Consider the following 21,598-nt stretch of genomic DNA (forward strand, 5'->3'; position numbering starts at 1 on the left):
GATTGGGTTACTACACTTAGGATGATATTCTCAAGTTTTATCCATTTGTCTGAAAATTTTGTGATGTCTTGATTTTAATAGCTGAATAGTATCCCATTGTGTAGATGTACCATACTTTCTGTGTCCATTCTTCGATTAAGGGAGATCTAGGTTGTTTCCTGTTTCTAGCTATTATGAATGAAGCTGCTATCAACAGAGTTGAGCAAGTATCTTTTTGAGATGTTGGTATATGCCTAAGAGAGGTATAACTAGGTCTTGAGGTATAGCTATTCCAAGTTACTGAGAAGCCTCCAAATTGATTTCCAAAGTGGTGGTAAAAGTTTGCATTCCCAACAGCAATTGAGGAGTGTTCCCCTTTCTTCGAATACTTGCCAGAATGTGCTATCTCTTGAGTTTTTGATCTTACCCATTCTGATGAGTGTAAGATGCAACCTCATAATTGTTTTGATTTGCATTTTCCTGATGAATAAGGGCTTTGAATATTTTGTTAAATGCTTCTTGACCATTTGAGATTCTTCTGTTGAGAATTTTCTGCTTGCCCCTCTGTGACTCATTTTTTTCATGTTTTAAAATTTTAATAGATCTTCCATTTTTCCTGTATTAAATTCATAATAATTTACATTCTACCAGCAATATAGACCCAAATACCAACTTGGCATGTTCTCAAAGTTGTTGATCTTTGCCAGTTTGGTGAGAAAAAAGGGAATTCAGTATCCTTTCACATATTTAATACTAAATTCTGTTTGCTTTCTCTGCATAGTCTGCTTATTTTTGCAAACTTTGAGATTAGTGTAGTAGGACAAATTTTTTTGTTCAATGATTTAGAAGTATTATGCTTTGAATATTCCATTTGTATCCCATTTTCCTCCAGATTTAATGCTTATTTTAAGATTTTTTCTTTTTCTTTTTTTTTGTTTTCATCTTTATTCAGTTGGGTATTTTTTATTTACATTTTGATTGCTATTCCCTTTCCCGGTTTCCAGGCCAAAATCCTCCTAACCCCTCCCCCTTCAGTTCCCTATGGGTGTTTCGCTCCCTATCCTCCCCAACTACTGCCCGCCTCCAACAATCACGTTCACTGGGAGTTCAGTCTTGGCAGGACCAAGGGCTTCCCCTTCCACTGGTGCTCTTACTAGGTTATTCATAGTTACCTATGAGGTTGGAGCCCAGGGTCAGTCCATGTATAGACTTTGGGTAGTGGCTTAGTCCCTGGAAGCTCAGGTTGGTTGGCATTGTTGTTCATATGGGGTCTCAAGCCCCTTCAAGCTCTTTTTGGGCTTTGCTTCAACAGGGGTCCTGGATCTCAGTTCAGTGGTTTAATTATGCCATTTGCCTATGTATTTGATGTACTCTTGCTGTGTCTCTCAAGAGAGATCTACAACCGGTTTCTGTTAGCCTGCATTTCTTTGCTTCATCCATCTTATCTAGTTTGGTGGCTGTATATGTGGGGCAGGCTCTGAATGTGTGTTCCTTCTGCCTCTGTTCTAAACTTTGCCTCCCTATACCCTCCAAAGGGTATTCTTGTTCTCCTTAAAGAAGGAGTGAAGCATCCACATTTTGGTCATCCTTCTTGAGTTTCATGGGCTCTGTGCATCTAGCATAATTCGAGCATTTGGGCTAATATCCACTTATCAATGAGTGCATACTATGTGCGTTTTTCTGTGACTGTGTTACCTCACTCAGGATGATATTGTCCAATTCCATCTATTTGCCTATAAATTTCATTAAGTTATTGTTTGGGATAGCTGAGTAATACTCCATTGTGTAGATATACCACATTTTCTGTATACTTTTCTCTGTTGAAGGGCATATGGGTTCTTTCCAACATCTGGCTATTATAAATAAGGCTGCTATGAACAAAATGGAGCATGTGCATTTGTTATAGGTTGGGGAATCTTTGGGTATATGCCCAAGAGAGGTATAGCTGGGTCCTCAGGTAGTTCAATGTACAAGTTTCTGAGGAACCTCCAGAATGATTTCCAGAATGGTTGTACCAGTCTGCAATTCCACCAACAATGGAGCAGTGTTCCTCTTTCAATACATCCTCTCCAGCATTAGCTGTCACCTGAGTTTTTAATCTTAGCCATTCTCACTAGTGTGAGGTGAAATCTCGGGGATGTTTTGATTTGCATTTCCCTTATATCTAAAGATGTTGAACATTTCTTTAGGTGTTTCTCAGCCATTCGGCATTCCTCACCTGTGAATTCTTTGTTTAGCTTTGAACACCATTTTTAATAGGGTTATTTGTCTCCCTTCAGTATAACTTGTTGAGTTCTTTGTATATTTTGGATATAAGCTTTCTATCAGTTGTAGGATTGGTAAGACATTTTCCCAATCAGTTGGTTGCTGTTTTCTCCTAACAGTGCCCTTTGCCTTACAGAAGCTTTGAAGTTTTATGAGTTCCCATTTGTCGAATCTTGACCTTAGAGCATAAGCGATTGGTGTTTTATTCAGGAAATTTTCTCCAGTGCCCATGTGTTCAAGATTCTTCCCCACTTTTTCTTCTATTAGTTTTAGGGCATCTGGTTTGATGTGGAGGCCCTTGATGCACGTGGACTTAGCCTTTGTAGAGGGTGATAAGCATGGATCGATCTGCATTGTTCTACATGCTGACCTCCAGTTGAACCAGCCCCATTTGCTGAAAGTGCTATCTTTTTTCCATTGAATGGTTTTGGCTCCTTTATCAAAAATCAAGTGACCATAGGTGTGTGGGTACATTTATGGATTTTCAATCAACTCCACTGGTCTATCTGTCTGTCTCTGTACCAATACCATGCAGTTTTTATCACTATTGCTCTGTAATACTGTTTGAGTTCAGGAATAGTGAATCCGCTGGAAGTCCTTTTATTGTTGAGGATAGTTTTAGCTATCTTGGGTTTTTTGTTATTCCAGATGAATTTGCAAATTGTTCTGTCTAACTCTCTGAAGAATTGGATTGGTATTTTCATGGGGATTGCATTGAATCTGTAGATTGCTTTTGGTAAAATGGTCATTTTTACTACATTAATCCTGTCAATCCATGAGCATGGGAGATCTTTCCATCTTCTGAGATCTTCTTCAAGTTCTTTTTCAGAGGCTTGAAGATCTTATCATACAGATCTTTCACTTGCTTGGTTAAAGTCACACCAAAGTACTTTATACAATTTAGGATTATTTTGAAGGGTGTCATTTCCCTAATTTCTTTCTCGGCTTGTTTCTCTTTTGTGTAGAGGATGGTTACTGATTTATTTGAGTAAATTTTATACCCAGCCACTTTGCTGAAGGTGTTTATCATGTTTAGTAGTTATCTGGTGGAATTTTGGAATCACTTAAATATACTATCATATCATCTGCAAATAGTGATATTTTGACTTCTTCTTTTCCAATCTGTATCCTTTGATCTCCTTTTGTTGTCTGATTGCCCTGGCTAGAACTTCAAGAACTATATTGAATAAGTAGGGAGAGAGTGGGCAGCCTTGTCTAGTCCCTGGTTTTAGTGGGATTGCTTCAAGTTTCTCTCCATTTAGTTTAATGTTAGTTACTGGTTTGCTGGATATGGATTTTACTATGTTAAGGTATGGGCCTTGAATTCATATTGTTTCCAGGACTTTTATCATGAAGGGGTGTTGAATTTTGTCAAATGCTTACTCAGCATCTAATGACATGATCATGTGGGTTTTATCTTTCCATTTGTTTATATAGTGAATTAAGTTGATGGTTTTCCTTATATAAAACCATCCCTGCATGTGTGGGGTGAACCCTACGTGATCATGATGGATGATTGTTTTGATGTGCTCTTGGATTCGGTTTACCAGAATTTTATTGAGTATTTTTGCGTTGAAATTCGTAAGGGAAATTGGTCTGAAGTTCTCTTTCTTTGTTGGGTCTTTGAGTGGTTTATGTATAAGAGTAATTGTGACTGCATAGAAGGAATTCGGTAGTGTTCCATCTGTTTCAATTTTGTGGAATAGTTTGGATAGTATTGATATGAGGTCTTCTAAGAACATCTGATAGAATTCTACACACAACCGATCTGTACCTGTGCTCTTTTCGGTCGGAAGACCGTTAATGACAGCTTCTATTTCTTTAGGAGTATGGGGTTTAAATGGTTTATCTGATCCTGATTTAACTTTGGTACCTGGTATCTTTCTAGGAAATTGTCCATTTCCTGCAGATTTTCATGTTTTGTTGAATATAGGCTTTTGTAGTTGCATCTGATGATTTGTTGAATTTGCTATGATTCTGTAGTATGTCCCTTTTCATTTCTGATTTTATTAATTTGGACACACTCTCTTTGTCCTCTCGTTAGTCTGGCTAAGGGTTTATCTATCTTGTTGATTTTCTCAAAGAACCAACTTTTGGTTCTGTTGATTCTTTCTATGGTCCTTTTTGTTTCTACTTGTTGGTTTCAGCTCTGAGTATGATTATTTCCTCCCTTCTACTCCTCCTGCGTGTATTTGCTTCTTTTTGTTCTAGAGCTTTTAGGTGTGCTGTCAAGCTGCTGATGTATGCTCTCGCCTGTGTCTTTCTGCAGGCACTGTGAGCTATGAGTTTTCCTCGTAGCACAGCTTTCATTGTGTCCCATAAGTTTGGGTATGTTGTACCTTCATTTTCATTAAATTCTACAAACTCTTTAATTTCTTTCTTTATTTCTTCCTTGACCAGGTTATCATTTAGTAGAGCATTGTTCAAATTCCAGGTATATGTGGGCGTTCTTCCCTTATTGTTATTGAAGACTAGCTTTAGCCCGTGGTGGTCTGACAGGACGCGTGGAATTATCTCTAACTTTCTGTATCTATTGAGTCCTGTTTTATGACCGATTATATGGTCAATATTGGAGAAAGTACCATGAGGTGGTGAGAAGAAGGTATATCCTTTTGTTTTATGATAGAATGCTCTATAAATATCTGTTAAGTCCATTTGGTTCATGACTTCTCTTAGTCTGTCTAAATTCTCTGTTTAATTTCTGTTTCCATGATCTGTCCATTGATGAGAGTGGGGTGTTGAAATCTCCTGCTATTATTGGGTGAGATGCAATGTGTGCTTTGAGCTTTAGTAAGGTTTCTTTTATGGATGTAGGTGCCCTTTTATTTGGAGCACAGATATTCAGGATTGAGCGTTCATCTTGGTGGATCTCTCCTTTGATGAATATGAAGTGTCCTTCCTTATCTTTTTTGATGAATTTTGGTTGAAAATAGATTTTAGTTGATATTAGAATGGCTACTCCAGCTTCCTTCTTCAGACCATTTGCTTGGAAAGTGGTTTTCCAGCCTTTCACTCTTAGGTAGTGTCTGTCTTTGTCTCTGAGGTGTGTTTCCTGTAGGCAGCAGAATGCAGGGTCCTCATTGCGTATCCAGTTTGTTAATCTATGCCTTTTTATTGGAGAACGTAGTCCACTGATGTTGAGACATATTAAGGAATAGTGATTGTTGCTTCCTGTTATATTCGTATTTGGATGTGAGATTTTGTTTGTGTGCTTTTCTTCTCTTTGTTTTGTTGCCAAGATGATTAGTTTCTTGCTTTTTCTAGGGTGTGCCTTGCCTCCTTATGTTGGGCTTTACCATTTATTATCCTTTGAAGGGCCGGATTTGTAGAAAGATATTGTGTAAATTTGGTTTTGTCATGGAATATCTTGGTTTCTCCGTCTATGTTAATTGAGAGTTTTGCTGGACACAGTAACCTGGGCTGGCATTTGTGTTCTCTTAGGGTCTGTATGACATCTTTCCAGGATCTGCTGGCTTTCATAGTCTCTGGTGAGAAGTGTGGTGTAATTCTGATAGGTCTGCCTTTATATGTTACTTGAACTTTTTCCCTTACTGCTTTTAATATTCTTGCTCTGTTTTGTGCATTTGGTGTTTTGACTCTTATGTGATGGGAGGAGTTTCTTTTCTGGTCCAATCTGTATGGAGTTCTGTAGGCTTCTTGTATGTTTATGGGCATCTCTTTCTTTAGGTTAGAGAAGTTTTCTTCTATGATTTTGTTGAAGATATTTACTGGTCCTTTGAGTTGGGAGTCTTCACTCTCTTCTATACCTATTATCCTTAGGTTCGATCTTCTCATTGAGTCCTGGATTTCCTATATGTTTTGGACCAGTAGCATTTTCTGTTTTATATTATCTTTTGACAGTTGTGTCGATGATTTATATGGAATCTTCTGCTCCTGAGATTCTCTCTTCTATCTCTTGTTTTCAGTTGATTATGCTTGTATCTATGGCTCCTTGTCTCTTCCTTTGGTTTTCTATGTCCAGGGTTGTCTCCCTTTGTGCTTTCTTTATTGCTTCTCTTTCCATTTTTAATTTCTTCACCTGTTCGATTGTGTTTTCCTGGAATTCTTTCAGGGATTTTTGTGATTCCTCTCTATAGGCTTCTACTTGTTTATTTATGTTTTCCTGTGTCTCTCTAAGGGAATTCTTTATGTCTTTCTTGAAGTCCTCCTTCATCATGATCAAATGTGATTTAAAATCAAGATCTTGCTTTTCTGGTGTGTTTGGATATTCAGCGTTTGCTTTGGTGGGAGAATTGGGCTCTGATGATGCCATGTAGTCTTGGTTTCTGTTGCTTGGGTTTCTGTGCTTGCCTCTCGCCATCAGGTTGTCTCTGGTGTTACCTTGTTCTGCTATTTCTGACGGTGGCTAGACTGTCCTATAGGCCTGTGTGTCAGGAGTGCTGTAGACCTGTTTTCCTGTTTTCTTTCAGCCAGTTATGGGAACATAGTTTTCTGCTTTCAGGTGTGTAGTCTCCCCTGTCTACTGGTCTTCCGCTGTTCCTGTGGGCATGTGTCCTGTGTCCACCCGGCAGGTCACTTGGAGCAGAAAAGTTGGCTTTACCTTTGATCCCGGGACTGAAGTTGCTCCTGAGAGTCTTCTTTTGAGCTCTCCTTGAGTGCAGCAACCAGAAGGGTCTGCCCCACCTTTTCCCAGGGCCCTGGTGCACTGGGTTCCCTGATGGCATTAGGTATTTTCCTCCTGAGTCAGAAATGTGGGAAGAGTGTAGTTTCTTCTGGCTTCCCTGGCGTGCCTGCCTCTCTGAAGATTTAGCTCTCCCTCCCATGGGATTTGGGTGTAGGGAGCTGTTGACCAGGTCTCTTCAGGTCCTGGTGGTGTCTGGACCACAGGGGACCTGCCGCTTGAGAGCCCCTATTTTCTTGTTTCCAGAGGCCCTATACAGTTTCCTCTTGGGCCAGGGATGTGAGCAGGGGTGGTAGTATTAGTGGTCTCTTCCACCCTGCATTCTAAGGAGTGCCCACCTTTCTGGGTGGTGAGCTCTCTCTCCCGTGGGGTTTGGGAGCAGGGAGCTGTGTCCTGGGATCTGTGAGGTTCCGGCTCCAGCTAAAAACTAGAAGTGTCCAGTCCCAGAGGAATTTTGCCTCTGTGTGTCCTGAGTCCATCAGGTAGGTGGCTTGTAGCAGAAAAGTTGGTCTTACCTCTGGTCCGGTGGCTGAAGTTGCTCCTGGGGAGCTGCTTTTGACCCCTCTGTGAGGGTGGCAACCAGGAGGGCCTGTGCTGCCTTTTCCCAGCTCCCCCAACACCCCCCCATGCACCAGGGTCCGAGATGGCATTAGGTGTTTTCCTCTGGAGTCAGAAATGTGGGCAGAGTGTAGTCTGTTCTGGATTCCCAGGCATGTGTGACTCATTTTTTAATAGATCAATTATTTGGGATGTTGGTGTTTAACAATCTTGCGTTCTTTATAAATTTTGCATACTAACTCTCTGTCAGGCGTAGGGGTGGTGAAGATCTTTTCCCGATATGAAGGCTGCCAATTTGCCCTTCTGACAATGTCCTTTGTTTCCTTTGTCTTACAGAAGCTTTGCAGTTTCATGAAGTCACATTTATCAATTGTTGATCTTAGAGACTGAGTCTTTGGTGTTCTGTTCAAGAACTTGTCTCCCATACCAATGGATAAAAGGCTATTTCTGACTTTCTGTTCTGTGAGATTTAGTGTATCTGGTTTTATATTAAGGTACTTGATCCACTTGAGTTTTGTGAGAGATGATAAATATGAATCTGTTTTCATTCTTCTACATGTAGATATCAAGTTAAATTAACACCATTTGTTGGAGATGCTTTCTTTTTCCCATTGTATGGCTTCGACTTCTTTATCAAAAATCAAATGCCCAAGGGTATGTGGGTTCATTTCTGGGCTCTGATTAGGTTCCATTAATCAACCTGATTGTTTGTGTACCAGTACCCATGCAGTTTTTTTTTTTATCATTATTGCTCTGAGGTACAGCTTGAGGTCCGGGAGGCTGATTCCTCCTGAAATTCTTTTATTGTTAAGGATTGTTTTGGTTATCCTGGGATTTTTATTTTTCTATATGAAGTTGAGAATTGCTTTTTCAAGACCTTGATTCATTTTTTAATCTCATGGTGTTTTCGCGTGTTTGTAAGTTTTTGTAATTGCTGTTGGTGGTGGTAGCCAGTTTTACTTCATGGTGATCTGTAAGAGTTATTTTTAATATAAATGTGTGCTGTAAATTAACATGGCAGCTGTTTTTCTTTATTCTAGCTAGTTCCCCAATAATGACACAGACTATGATTTATTTTCAAGCTTCACCTCATGCATGGTATGTATTCACTTATAAGTGGATATTAACCAGAAAATAGAGGTACTATGTTACATTCCACAGACACAAAGAAACTAAACATGAAAGAAGGCCCAAACAATCAAGTTTGAATATTGCTCAAATAGGGAATAAAATAGTCATAAGAGGCAAATGAAGGGTGGTAACTGAGAGGAAGGATTTGGGGAGGGGAATGGGGGATTCAGGATCAGCTATGGGGAATGAAAGGAGAGATAGCTAGATGGCCATGAAAATGAATGAAAATCTTCAACTGACAAGGGTGAGGAGTTGAGGGGCTATCTACAGAATGAGACAGAGACCTGGAATAAGGGAGGCAACCAAAAATCCATGAGGGTAACAGCTGTGACATTGGGGATATGGAACCCAAAGAGTCCACCTACAATAGCCAGACAGGAACCCTGGTAGAGTACTATAAACACCAACCCACCCACATAATTTTCAGCCTCAAATTTATTCTTTCTGCAAGTAACATAGACACAGGGAAAGGAGCACAGATGAGGGAATGGCCAACCAATGACTGGTCCAACTTGAGACCTATCACATGGGCAATCATCAATCCCTAACACTATTAATGATACTCTGTTACGCTTTCAGATGGGAGCATATCGTCCTCTGAGAGGATTAACCCAAAAGTGGACTCAGACATATACAGGCACCTACAGCCAAACAATGTATGGAATTTGGGGACTCATGGAAAAGTAGGAGAAAGGATTGTGGACCAGGAAGGGAAAAGGAACTCCACAGGAAGACCAAGAGAGTCAACTAACACAGACTCTTGGTGTTCTTAGAGTCTAAACCACCCACCAAAAAACATAGACAGGATGGATGTAGGTCCTCCCCCCTCATATGTAGCAGATGTACAGCTTGACCTTCATGTGGATCCTGAACAACTGAAATAGAGGCTATCTGAAAAGCTCTTTCCTGTATGTGAGATATGTTCTACTAGCTGGGCAACCTTGCTTGGCCTCAGTCAGAAAGAAAGAACCTATCCTTGGAGAGACTTATAGTGCTAGGGTTTGGGAGAAACCCAGGAGGAACCACACCCACTCAGAGAAGAGGAGGGGGTGGGGGAAGGGTTATGGGAGGGGCTTACCAGGAGGGGCCAATGAGAAAGATATAAAGTGAATAAGAAAAAAAACTTAAATTTTTTAGTAAAGGGATGTGCCAAGAAAACAGACTATACTGAAATAAATAAACAGCCTTTGGTGAACGCAGAACTACAAACTATAGAACAAATACATATAAAGAGTGAAAATGTAAATTTATATTAACGACTGTAAGCTCTTTAACACATTTAATAAACCAAAGTAACAAAATTAAATATTTAAATTCACAAAAAGAAAGTTAACAAGATCAAAGAAAATAAAACAATGTTCTGCCATGAAGATTTGTATCCAGATATCATTCATAGATATAGTATGGACATTCGTTTTAGTGGTATTTTATCTTTGAATATATTAGAATGAAATAAAACAACAATGGAGACATGTAACAATTTGACACATCATCATAAGATATTTTAAAAATAATAATGAAACTCAAGCTGAGTTTACAATAAACCTCTTGGCATACTTAAGGAGAAATTAGGATTAAAATTGTTAGAATATAATTAAAAGATGTAATATGTTCAGACATTGAAATACTCAAATTATTATGAAAAATGTTGTCTGTAATATCGTGAAAATGAGTTTCCAAATTTGCAAATTTATCATTTAGATAAAAATTTTGAAAAACGGAATATAAATATGAACTAATTAGACAATCATCAGTGAAACTGAACACCAAAATTTATTAGGACAACTATGGCAATATACTTTTTAGTAAATTCAGTGTAATTTAATTTGATAGTAATACATTTATAATTTATAATTTATAATTAACTACCCATTTATGACACTATGGTTACAAAGCAAACACAATGAAAATATATATTGATGTTAACATTTATATTAAAAAGGTAAAAAAGCAATAAAATAAAATTTAAAATCCAAAACTTGGAGATGGCTTTTATTGAACTCCTCCATAAATTCATAATATACTTTTTCATTGATTTTATAGTTCGAAGACAACTGAAAGTCAATGCCAGAGTAATTTTCTCAGCAATATCTTTTTCAAAGCATTTTTAACCTCTGTATTCCTTAAGCTATAAATCAGAGGATTCAACATTGGGATGATAAGCGTGTAGAACACAGCTACAATCTTGCTTTTCTCTGGTGAGGAGATGGACCCAGGCTGGGCATACATAAAGAACACAGTTCCATAGAATAAACTCACCACTGCTATATGAGACCCACAGGTAGAGAAGGTCTTACTTCTGCCATGGGATGAAGGGATCTTCAGGACAGTGGAAAGGATGTAGGCATAGGAAACCAGAATGATGGTTATGGTGGAAATGATGATGAGAGCAGAGAGACTAAACAGCACAATCTCATTCACAAAGGTGTCAACACACGAGATCTTGATGAGAGCTGGGACATCACAGAAAAAGTGGTCCAGTCTGTTTTCTCCACAGAAACGCAAGCTGAAGGTGAATCCTGTTTGCACCATGGAGTTGATGCATCCACAGATATAGGAGCCAGCCACCAAACGAATACAAGCTGGTTGAGACATATGGACAGGGTACAGGAAAGGTGAGCAAATGGCTGAGAAGCGGTCATATGCCATCACAGCCAGAAAGAAACCCTCTGTTCCAACAAAAAGAGCAAAGAAAAAGAACTGTGTTGCGCATTCATTATATGAAATTTTCTTTTCCTTTGATAAAAATGTAGCTAGAGTTTTGGGTGCAATGACTGTGGAATAGCAGAGATCTAAAAAGGATAAATTTTGGAGAAAGAAATACATTGGTGTATGAAGTCTGGAGTCTATTTTAATGACAGTTAACATGCTGATGTTTCCCAATACAATGACCAGATAGATAAGCAAGAACAGTAAGAACAAGGGAACCCTTGCTTCTGAAGATGTCCAGAATCCCAGCAGAATAAAGTCTGTCAGCTCAGTATCATTGCTGCTCTGCTGCAGTTTCATAATTGAGACCTATCTGACAAAATAGATCACAGAGCAGTGTGGTCATGTTGTGGTTCATGTTGAGGATAGGACTGCAATTGTAAATTGATGCAGCTTCAGTCATTTACTTGGTTTAGACAATATACTGCCAAAAACTAATCTGTTCATTATCACGAAGATAGTAAGCCCCAATAGAAAGTGAGAAATGTGAGTAGAAGATGCCTACGAAAGTTTGAAATGCTTTCCAAAGTTTCAGTACATTAAAGTTCATATCTGTCCAATGAGTGCTTTTAATATATGCTGTATGAGGTTGTTTTGAGAATTGTATAAAGCACAGTCTAAAGCAGTAGTATTAATAATTACCAAAACATACTAGAAATTTAATAGTGGTGAATTGCTTAAACACATAAAGATATTTTAAATTTTGAAATGGGATATTGGGTGAATCTTCATCCCCACAACAAAAGAAGTTCATTTGGTTTCTTTAAAATAATAAGTAATAACAGAAAAAAATCTGAAAATCTGAAAGAGAGCAAGGAAGGAAATCTGCAAAACTTTGGAGGAGGGAAACAGAAGTGGACATGATGTAATTACATTATAATCTCAAAAATAAAAGAAATAAAAATATGGCCATGTGTACATGAAACCCTTAGGACACAGGGGTTACAGTATCACAAGATGAAATACCACCCTGGAAGAATCTCATCCAAGTGAAAACTCAGCCTTGTAACCCCTGTACTAGCCTTATACCATTAACTTTTGTTTCCTGCATCACTTACTGCTCATCTAGGAATGCCAGTGGCTTCTTTCAGGACAGCCAAGCTCCAGCATTTCTTTTCTCTTATGGTTTTAGACATATAAATTGTTTATGTAAAAATGTCATGACTGGCATTTATAATTACCTTCCCCATCAAGAAATATTTTTCTGTAAATATTCACAAAACATGAAACAAAATTGTCAGAGTACATATTACAAAGACTCTCATGTACTTCTTTAGCAAATATAAACAGAATCAAATATCAAAAGGTAAACAAATGAAAAAATAATGACTGAAAGACTTAAACAGTTAAAACTAAGTAGAAGACTGAATTGTATAACCCTGGGGGACTTACTGGCAAGTTTGGTTTCAGATCCACAAAAGCAGTTACTTTTCTTGAGGAACTCAGTGAACCTTTGAACTTCTATATTTCTATTTCAAAATTGTACTCAATTAAAAGTAAGTCAGAGACAGAACAAGTGAAAGTTGCTTAGTTTCTGTCATATCTTATGAAGGACAAAAAATTTTGTCAATAAAATTATGCTGTTTTAATTCATATTAATTTAGGTTCTAACCCATGCTCTTTCTGCCATGGTCTGAGTCATCTCAGAAACTTAGCTAAATTCTTTGTTCATATTTAGTTATCGTAACCTATGAATTAGGAAATTGACCCAATAGATTGCCAATTTCCCAAATTACATATTACCCAAAATCACATATAAACGTTAGTGCATGAAAAATGGGAAGTTTTTAATAAATAAGATCTACAGAAAAATAAATAAGGTCTACAGAAAAAACTACATTTTTTATTTTTTTAATTGAAATACCCTACTATTTCAACTCAGGCTACCTAAAAGGCCTCATTAAAGAAGTTTTAAGGTTTCTTCTTTTTGTTTTTTAAAGACATTTTTGAAAAAGTATAAAAATTGACAAAAATAATTAATATTTCATATAGATTCTTCAAGTACTAAATCACATGCACCAAGCAGGTCTGTTTCTTTACTCATGTCACATGCCCTCACCTCATCAGCCTCAGAAGAAATTCTTTCACTGGGTCTTCAGTTCAAGGTTAAATAAATGTCTTTTTTATTATGTAAATATGAAAATGAAAATACCTCCTGTGATTGAAGTCCTTTAATCCTGCTGGCTAATACTCTCAAATAAGGAAAGAAAATCAGAAACTCGTATTATATACACATATATATCTATTAAAGATAAAATAAGCCCCAGAGGTCAATTAGGTCAGCGTTTGCTATACTTTCTGACTCAGTAGAATCACCTGGGAAGTTGTTTTGCTTTTCTATTTAATACTTTTTCCTCGGTACCACCTTAGTACTAATTGATCTGAAATGGTGAAATGTCTAGAGGTGAGATGAGTTTAGAGTAGGAATTGTTCCTTTTCTGATTCTTACTGAATCTTAAAATTTCAGTCTATGAAGAAGTTCAGAAATAAGTAAAGTAGGCTGCCATGATTCCAAGATATTCCAACAAATAATTCCTTCCTCAAAATGACTCATTGCCTAGGAAGAATGTTTGAAAGGGATTATATTATATCCCTACTACTACTTCTAGGTTCCCTGCCTTTATTCAACAGAAACATGTAATAAACCAGACCCATTTCTTTTACTTCAGAGATCAGTTCATGCTGAGAAGTGAATCACACATTTGTAATATTGCTCAACAGATTAACACTCACATAATACTGATGCTTGGTACAGAAAAATAGACCCAGTCCTTTAAGACATATTCCTTCTATGTTTTTATGATTTTCTCTTGTAATTTTCACTTTATGTATACGGGTTTTCTCAGCGTTAAAAGGCTATTTAAAATAACATGAAAGTAGAAAATCTTTTTATATAAAGTATTGGATCTTTATGTGGAATATTTAAAGAAACTTCTGAGTTATGAAGTCCAAATAATTGAATATAAAATGTTGTGTATTTAAGCTACAGGTAATTTTCTGATTACTACCAATTTATAAATATAAATCCTGATCTAAAATAATTAGCAATAAAAATAAAATGAGAAAAATATATATTTATATACACTACTCTAACTTCCTGAAACTATTTAAATCAAATGAGTAATTCTGTAAAATCACTAATCCATTTAAATACTATGAAAGTTCATCTTCATATTGATATCTAGGAAATTTTCCTAAGATTGGGCTGTCTACTAAGAAGCAATCGCAGCTCTCTGTTCCTCCCTGTTCTAGAGACAGCCTCATTTTTTGTGCAGAGCCAGCCTCGCCCTGTAGAAATGATGGTGAAGGTTGGCGAGTACAGATTTGTCTGTATTAGGTGCCTGGTTACCAGGACTGCCTTCTGCATTTCAGTTGGCAAAGTGTAGATTATTGCCATCAACAACCCTTTCATTGCATTCAACTACATGGTCTACATGTTCCAGTATGGCTCTACCCATGGCAAGTTGAATGGCCTGGTCAAGGCTGAGAATGGGAAGTTTATCAATGGGATGCCCATCACCATCTTCCAGGAGCAAAATCCCTCTAACATCAAATGGAGTGATGCTGGTGCTGAGAATGTCATGGAGTCTACTGGCATCTTCATTACCATAGAGAAGGCTGGGTCCCACTTGAAGGGTAGGGCTAAATAGGTCATCATCTCCGTCATTTCTGCCAATGACCCCATGTTTCTGATGGGTATGAAACATGACCACTTACTCAAGAGTGTAATAAGTTGTACCACCAACTGCTTAGGCCTCCTGGCCAAGGTCATCCATGACAAGTTTGCCATTATGGAAGGGCTCATAACCATGGTCCATTGCATCACTGCCACTCAAAAGATTGTGATGGCGCCTCTGGAAAGCAGTGGAGTGAAGGCCATGGGGATGCCCAAACTTCCTCCATGCATCTACTGGTCCTGCCAAGGCTGTGGCAAGGTCATCTCAGAGCGCAACAGGAATCTCATGGGAAGCTCACTGTCATGGCCTTCCATGTTCATACCCCAATGTTTCCATTGTGGATCTGACATGCTGTCTGGAGAGACCTTCCAAGTATGATGACATCAAGAAGGTAGTAAAGCAGACATCCAAGGACACACTAAAGTGCATCCTGGGCTACACTGAGGACCAAGATGTCTCCAGCAACTCCAAATCCTCCAACTTTAATGCTGGAGCTGGCATTACTCTCAATAATAACCTTGTAAAACTCATTTCTTGGTATGACAATGAATATGGCTAGCAACAGGGTGGTTGATGTTATGTCCTACATAGCCTTCAATGAGTAAAAAACCCTGGACCACCCACCCCAGCAAAGGCACTGAGAGCAAGAGAGAGGTTCTAAGTTTCTGAGGAGTCCCTTTCCCAACTCAGCCTCCAACACTGAGTATCTCCCTCAGAGTTTCCATCTCAAATCCCCACAACAGAAAGAGTCTAGGAAGCCCTACCTACCCTCTTGAATGCCATTAATAAAGTTCACTGCACCCATAAAACAAAAGAAACAATCATACCACACTATAGAGAGTGAAAGTCTCCCTATGCCCAATCACATCATGCTAGATATATGAGGAATATACCAATGACAAACATGAGCAGGCACAGCAGCAACAAGAAGTAATCTGAAGATGAAGCCTCTGGGGCTGGGTCTAACTGGGATACATCTATCACAGCTGTGCAAAGCAATGGAACATCTCACTTGCTTATTGCAGTTCTTCCTGAATGGCATCTGCCATTTTTTCTTAAAATTTCCAAAGTAGTCTTTACTATCTACTATATACTCAATCCATATGATAATGCATGCTACAAAATTTCATATAGCATGCATGTTAATATTTAATTTTGAAGTGATTAAACATTCTGACAACATATTTTTTCTTTCTCTTTTTTTTTTCCGGAGCTGGGGACAGAACCCAGGGCCTTGCACTTGCTAGCAAGCGCTCTACCACTGAGCTAAATCCCCAACCCCCTGACAACATATTTCGAAAATATAAAAGCTGGATAGGGAAATTATTTAGTGAGTAAAGCACTTGTTACATAATGTGACAGTCAGAATTCAGATTTCCAGGAGTCATATAAAATTGTATGCTTACAATTCCAGAAGTCTTATGGCAAGGTAAATGTGGAGATAGAAGAATCTATGAAAGTTGTTGGGGTGCCTAGCCTGATGTATCTAATGATTACTTCAAGAAATTCTTCCCCAAAAAAGATAAAAGGTAAACAAAGACTGATGACCAATATTCTCTCTGACCTCTGTGACAAACACCCACACCCATGCTTCCTAATGCAAACACCCACACTCATGCTTCCACATACATGCACATGCGCATGCACACACACACAAACACACACACACAAGCATGTATAAGCATGCATGCACATGCATACACACATAAACATACACAAATACAAATACAAACACACATACACACAAACACACAAACACACACACACACACACACACACACACCACTAAGAAAGCTCTTGAGTATATGAGTATAGAATATAAAACATATATCCTGACTACTAGGAAAAGTGATCCAGAAGACGATGAGAATATTCTTTGCATGTAAATTTTCATAATTATACTGAGTTCATCAATCATGAATTTTAGATAAAATTGAACCACAAAATTTTAATGTTGATGAAAAACAATGAATACATGATATTGATCAATGATTTTATGGTATTCATTTACAGAAAACATTACCTAACTAAATATTAATAATAAACCCCAACACCTAAAGGGCAAAAATATTTTTTGTCACTTGCATAGTACAATTTTTAGGAAGTAAGTGTTCAAAACTACATTCTTTCCTAAATGGATTTTATTATTTATTTACATTTCTTTTTTTTCATCTTTATTAACTTCAGTATTACTTATTTACATTTCAATTGTTATTCCCACTCCAGGTTTCCAGGCCAAAATACCACTAACCCCTTCACCTCCCCTTCTCTATGGGTGTTCCCCTCACCATCCTTCCCGCATTACCGCCCTTCTTCCAACAATCACGTTCACTGGGAGTTCAGTCTTTATTAACATGAGTATTTCTTATTTATATTTCAATTGTTATTCTCCTTCCTGATTTCTGGGCCCCCTGCCCCTTGCCTTATATATGGGCTTCCCCTCCCAATCCTCCCCCCATTACCACCCTCCCCACAACAATCACATTCACTAGGTGATCAGTCTTGGCAGGACCAAGGGCTTCTCCTTCCACTGGTGCTCTTAGTAGGCTATTCATTGCCACATATGCAGTTGGAGTCCAGGGTCAATCCATGTATAGTCTTTGGTTAGTGGCTTACTCCCTGGAAGCTCTAGTTGGTTGTCATTTTTGTTCATATGGAGTCTCAGGCCCCTTCAAGTTCTTTCAGTCCTTTCTAAGATTCATTCAACGAGGGTCCCGTTCTCAGTTCAGTGGTTTGCTGCTGGCATTCACCTCTGTATTTGCTGTATTCTGGCTGTGTCTCTCAGGAGAGATCTACATCTGGTCCCTGTCAGCCTGCACTTCTTTGCTTCATCCATCTCATATAGTTTGGTGGCTGTATATGCAAGACCATATGTGGGGCAGGCTCTGAATGGGTGTTCCTTATGCCTCTGTTCTAAACTTTGCCTCCCTATTCCCTGTCAAGTGTATTCTTGTTCCCCTTTTAAAGAAGGAGTGAAGCATTCACATTTTGTCCATTATTCTGAGTTTCATGTGTTCTGAGCACCTAGGGTAATTTAAGCATTTGGGCCAATAGCCACTTATCAATGAGTGCATACCATGTGTGTTTTTCTGTGATTGGGTTACCTTACTCAGGATGATATTTTACAGTTCCCTCCATTTGCCTATGAATTTCATGAAGTCATTGTTTTTGATAGATGAGTAATTTTCCATTGTGTAGATGTACCATATTTTCTGTATCCATTCCTCTGTTGAAGGGCATCTGGGTTCTTTCCAACTTCTGGCTATTATAAATAAGGCTGTTATGAACATAGTGGAGCATGTGTGTTTGTTATATGTTGGGCATTTTTGCGTATATGCCAAAGAGAGGTATAGTTGGGTCATCAGGTAGTTAAATGTCCAAGTTTCTGAGGAACTTCCAGACTGATTTCCAGAATGGTTGTACCAGTCTGCAATCCCACCAACAATAAAGGAGTGTTCCTCTTTCTCTGCATCCCAGTCAGAATTTGCTATCACCTGAGTTTTTGATCTTAGCCATTTTCACTGGTGTGAGGTGAAATATCAGAGATGTTTTGATTTGCATTTCCCTTATGACTAAAGATGTTGAACATTTATTTAGGTGTTTCTCAGCCATTCGGCATTCCTCAGCTGTGAATTCTTTGTTTAGCTCTGACCCCATTTTTTAATAGTGTTATTTGCCTCCCTGCAGTCTAACTTCTTGAGTTCTTTGTATATTTTGGATATAAGCCCTCTATCAGCTGTAGGACTGGTAAAGATCTTTTCCTAATCTGTTGGTTGTTGTTTTGTCCTAACAACAGTGTCTTTTGTCTTACAGAAGCTTTGCAGTTTTATGAGATCCCATTTGTCAAATCTTGATCTTAGAGCATAAGCCATTGGTGTTTTGTTCAGGAAATTTTCTCCAGTGCCCATGTGTTCAAGATTCTTCCCCACTTTTTCTTCTCTTAATTTGAGTGCATCTGGTTTGATGTGGAGGTCCTTGATCCACTTGGACTTCAGCTTTGTACAAGGTGATGAACATGGATCGATTTGCATTCTTCTACATGCTGACCTCCAGTTGAACCAGCACCATTTGCTGAAAGTGCTGTCTTTTTTCTATTGGATGGTTTTGGTTCCTTTGTCAAAAATCCAGTGACCATAGGTGTGTGGGTTCATTTCTGGGTACTCAGTTGTATTCCACTGGTCCATGTCTCTGTCTATGTACCAATACCATGCAGTTTTTATCACTGTTGCTCTGTAATACTGCTTGAGTTCAGGGATAGTAATGCCCCTAGAATTCCTTTTATTGTTGATCATAGTTTTAGCTATCCTGGGTTTTTTGTTATTCTTAGATGAATTTGCACATTGTTCTGTCTAGCTCTCTGAAGAATTGGATTGGTATTTTGATGGGGATTACATTGACTCTGTAAATCTCTTTAGGTAAAATGGCCATTTTTACTATATCATTCCTGCCAATCCATGATCATGGGAGATATTTCCATCTTCTGAGATCTTCCTGAATTTATTTATTCACAAGCTTGGAGTTCTTATCATACAGATATTTCAATTACTTGGTTAGAATCACAATGAGTTACTTTATATTATTTAGAACAATAATGTTGGGTGTCATTTCACTGATTTCTTTCTCGGCTTCTTTCTCTTTTGTGTGGAGGAAGTCTACTGATTTATTTGAGTTATTTATTTGCTGAAGGTGTTTATCAGTAGTTTTCTGGTGGAACTTTTGGGGTCACTTAAATATACTATCATATCATCTGCAAATAGTGATATTTTGACTTCATCCTTTCCAATCTGTATCCCTTTCATCTTCGTTTGTTGTCTGATTGCTCTGGCTAGGACTTTGAGAACAATATTTAATAAGTAGGAAGAGAGTGGGCAGCCTTGTCTAGTCCCTGATTTTAGTGGGATTGTTTCAAGTTTCTCTACATTTAGTTTAATATTATCTACTGGTTTGCTGTATATGGATTTTACTATGTATATGTATGGGCCTTGACTTCCTATTCGCTCCAGGACATATATCGTGAAAGGCTGTTGAATTTTGTCAAATGCTTTCTCAACATCTAATGAAATAATCATGTGGTAGTTTTTATCTTTCAGTTTGTATATATAGTGGATTACATTGATGGTTTTCAGTATATAAAACCATCCCTCCATGCCTGGGATGAACCCTACTTGATCATGATGAATGATTGTTTTGATGTGCTCTTGGATTCAGTTTGCCAGAATTTTAGTGAGTATTTTTGCGTCGATATTCATAAGGGAAATTGGTCTGAAGTTCTCTTTCTTTGTTGGGTCTTTGTGTGGTTTAGGTATAAGAGTAATTGTGGCTTCATAGAAGGATTTCGGTAGTGCTCCATCTGTTTCAATTTTGTGAAATAGTTTGGATAGTATTGGTATGAGGTCTACTATGAAGGTCTGATAGAATTCTGCACTGAACTCGTCTGGACCCGAGTTCTTTTTTGTTAGGAGAACTTCAGTGACTGCTTCTATTTCTTTAGGAGTTATGGGGTTGTTTAAATGGTTTATCTGTTCCTGATTTAACTTTGGTACATGATATCTGTCTAGGAAATTGTCCATTTCCTCCAGATTATCAAGTTTTATTTAATACAGGCTTTTGTAGTACAACCTGATGATTTTTTGAATTTGCTCTGGTTCTGTAGTTATGTCTCCCTTTTCATTTCTGATTTTGTTAATTTGGACACACTCTCTGTGTCCTCTGCTTAGTCTAGCTAAGGGTTTATCTATCTTGTTGATTTCCTCAAAGAACCAGCTTTTGGTTCTGTTGATTCTTTGAATACTCCTTCTGTTTTTACTTGGTTGATTTCATAATTTGGAAAACAGTCTCTGGGTCCTCTGGTTAGTCTAGCGAAGGGTTTGTCTATCTTGTTGATTTTCTCAAAGAACCAGCTTTTGGTTCTGTTGATTCTTTGTAGAGTCCTTTTTGTTTCTACTTGGTTGGTTTCAGCTCTGAGTTTGATTATTTCCTGCCTTCTATTCCTCCTGGTTGTATTTGCTTCTTTTTCTTCTAGAGCTTTTAGGTGTACTGTCAAGCTGCTGTTATATGCTCTCTCCTTTTCTTTCTGCAGGCACTCCGAGCTATGAGTTTTCCTCTTAGCACAGTTTTCATTGTATCCCATAAGTTTGTGTATGTTGTACCTTCATTTTCATTAAATTCTAAGAAGTCTTTAATTTCTTTATTTCTTCCTTGACCAGGTTATCATTGACTAGAGGATTGTTCATCTTCCATGTATATGGGGGCGTTCTTCCCTTATTTTTATTGAAGACCAGCTTAAGCCCGTGGTGGTCTGATAGGACGCATGGGATTATTTCTATCTTTCTTTATCTGTTGAGGCCTGTTTTGTGACCAATTATATGGTTACTTTTGGAAAAAGTACCATGAGGTGGTGAGAGAAGGTATGTCCTTTTGTTTTAGGATAGGATGTTCTATAAATATCCGTTAAATCCATTTGGTTCATGACTTCTCTTAGTCTGTCTATGTCTCTGTTTAATTTCGGTTTCCTTGATCTGTCCATTGATGAGATTGTGGTGTTGAAATCTCCTACTATTATTGGGTGAGGTGCAATGAGTGTTTTGAGCTTTAGTAAGGTTTCTTTTATGTATGTAGGTGCCCTTGTATTTGGAGC

General features: G+C 38.0%; 1 protein-coding gene and 1 pseudogene across 1 annotated transcript; one reads left to right on the forward strand and one right to left on the reverse strand.

Moving 5' to 3' along the window:
* Nucleotides 1-10,636: 10,636 nt before the first annotated feature.
* Or9r3b (olfactory receptor family 9 subfamily R member 3B) lies at nucleotides 10,637-11,584 on the reverse strand. Its single transcript, NM_001000697.1, has one exon. It carries the CDS (start codon nucleotides 11,582-11,584, stop codon nucleotides 10,637-10,639), a length of 948 nt encoding a protein of 315 aa, NP_001000697.1.
* A 3,125-nt stretch (nucleotides 11,585-14,709) lies between these two features.
* Nucleotides 14,710-15,339, forward strand: LOC148004438 (glyceraldehyde-3-phosphate dehydrogenase pseudogene; annotated as a pseudogene).
* Nucleotides 15,340-21,598: the final 6,259 nt, after the last annotated feature.

This window comes from Rattus norvegicus, chromosome 7, assembly GCF_021556685.1.
Source record: "Rattus norvegicus strain SHRSP/BbbUtx chromosome 7, alternate assembly SHRSP_T2T, whole genome shotgun sequence".
Taxonomy (NCBI): domain Eukaryota; kingdom Metazoa; phylum Chordata; class Mammalia; order Rodentia; family Muridae; genus Rattus; species Rattus norvegicus.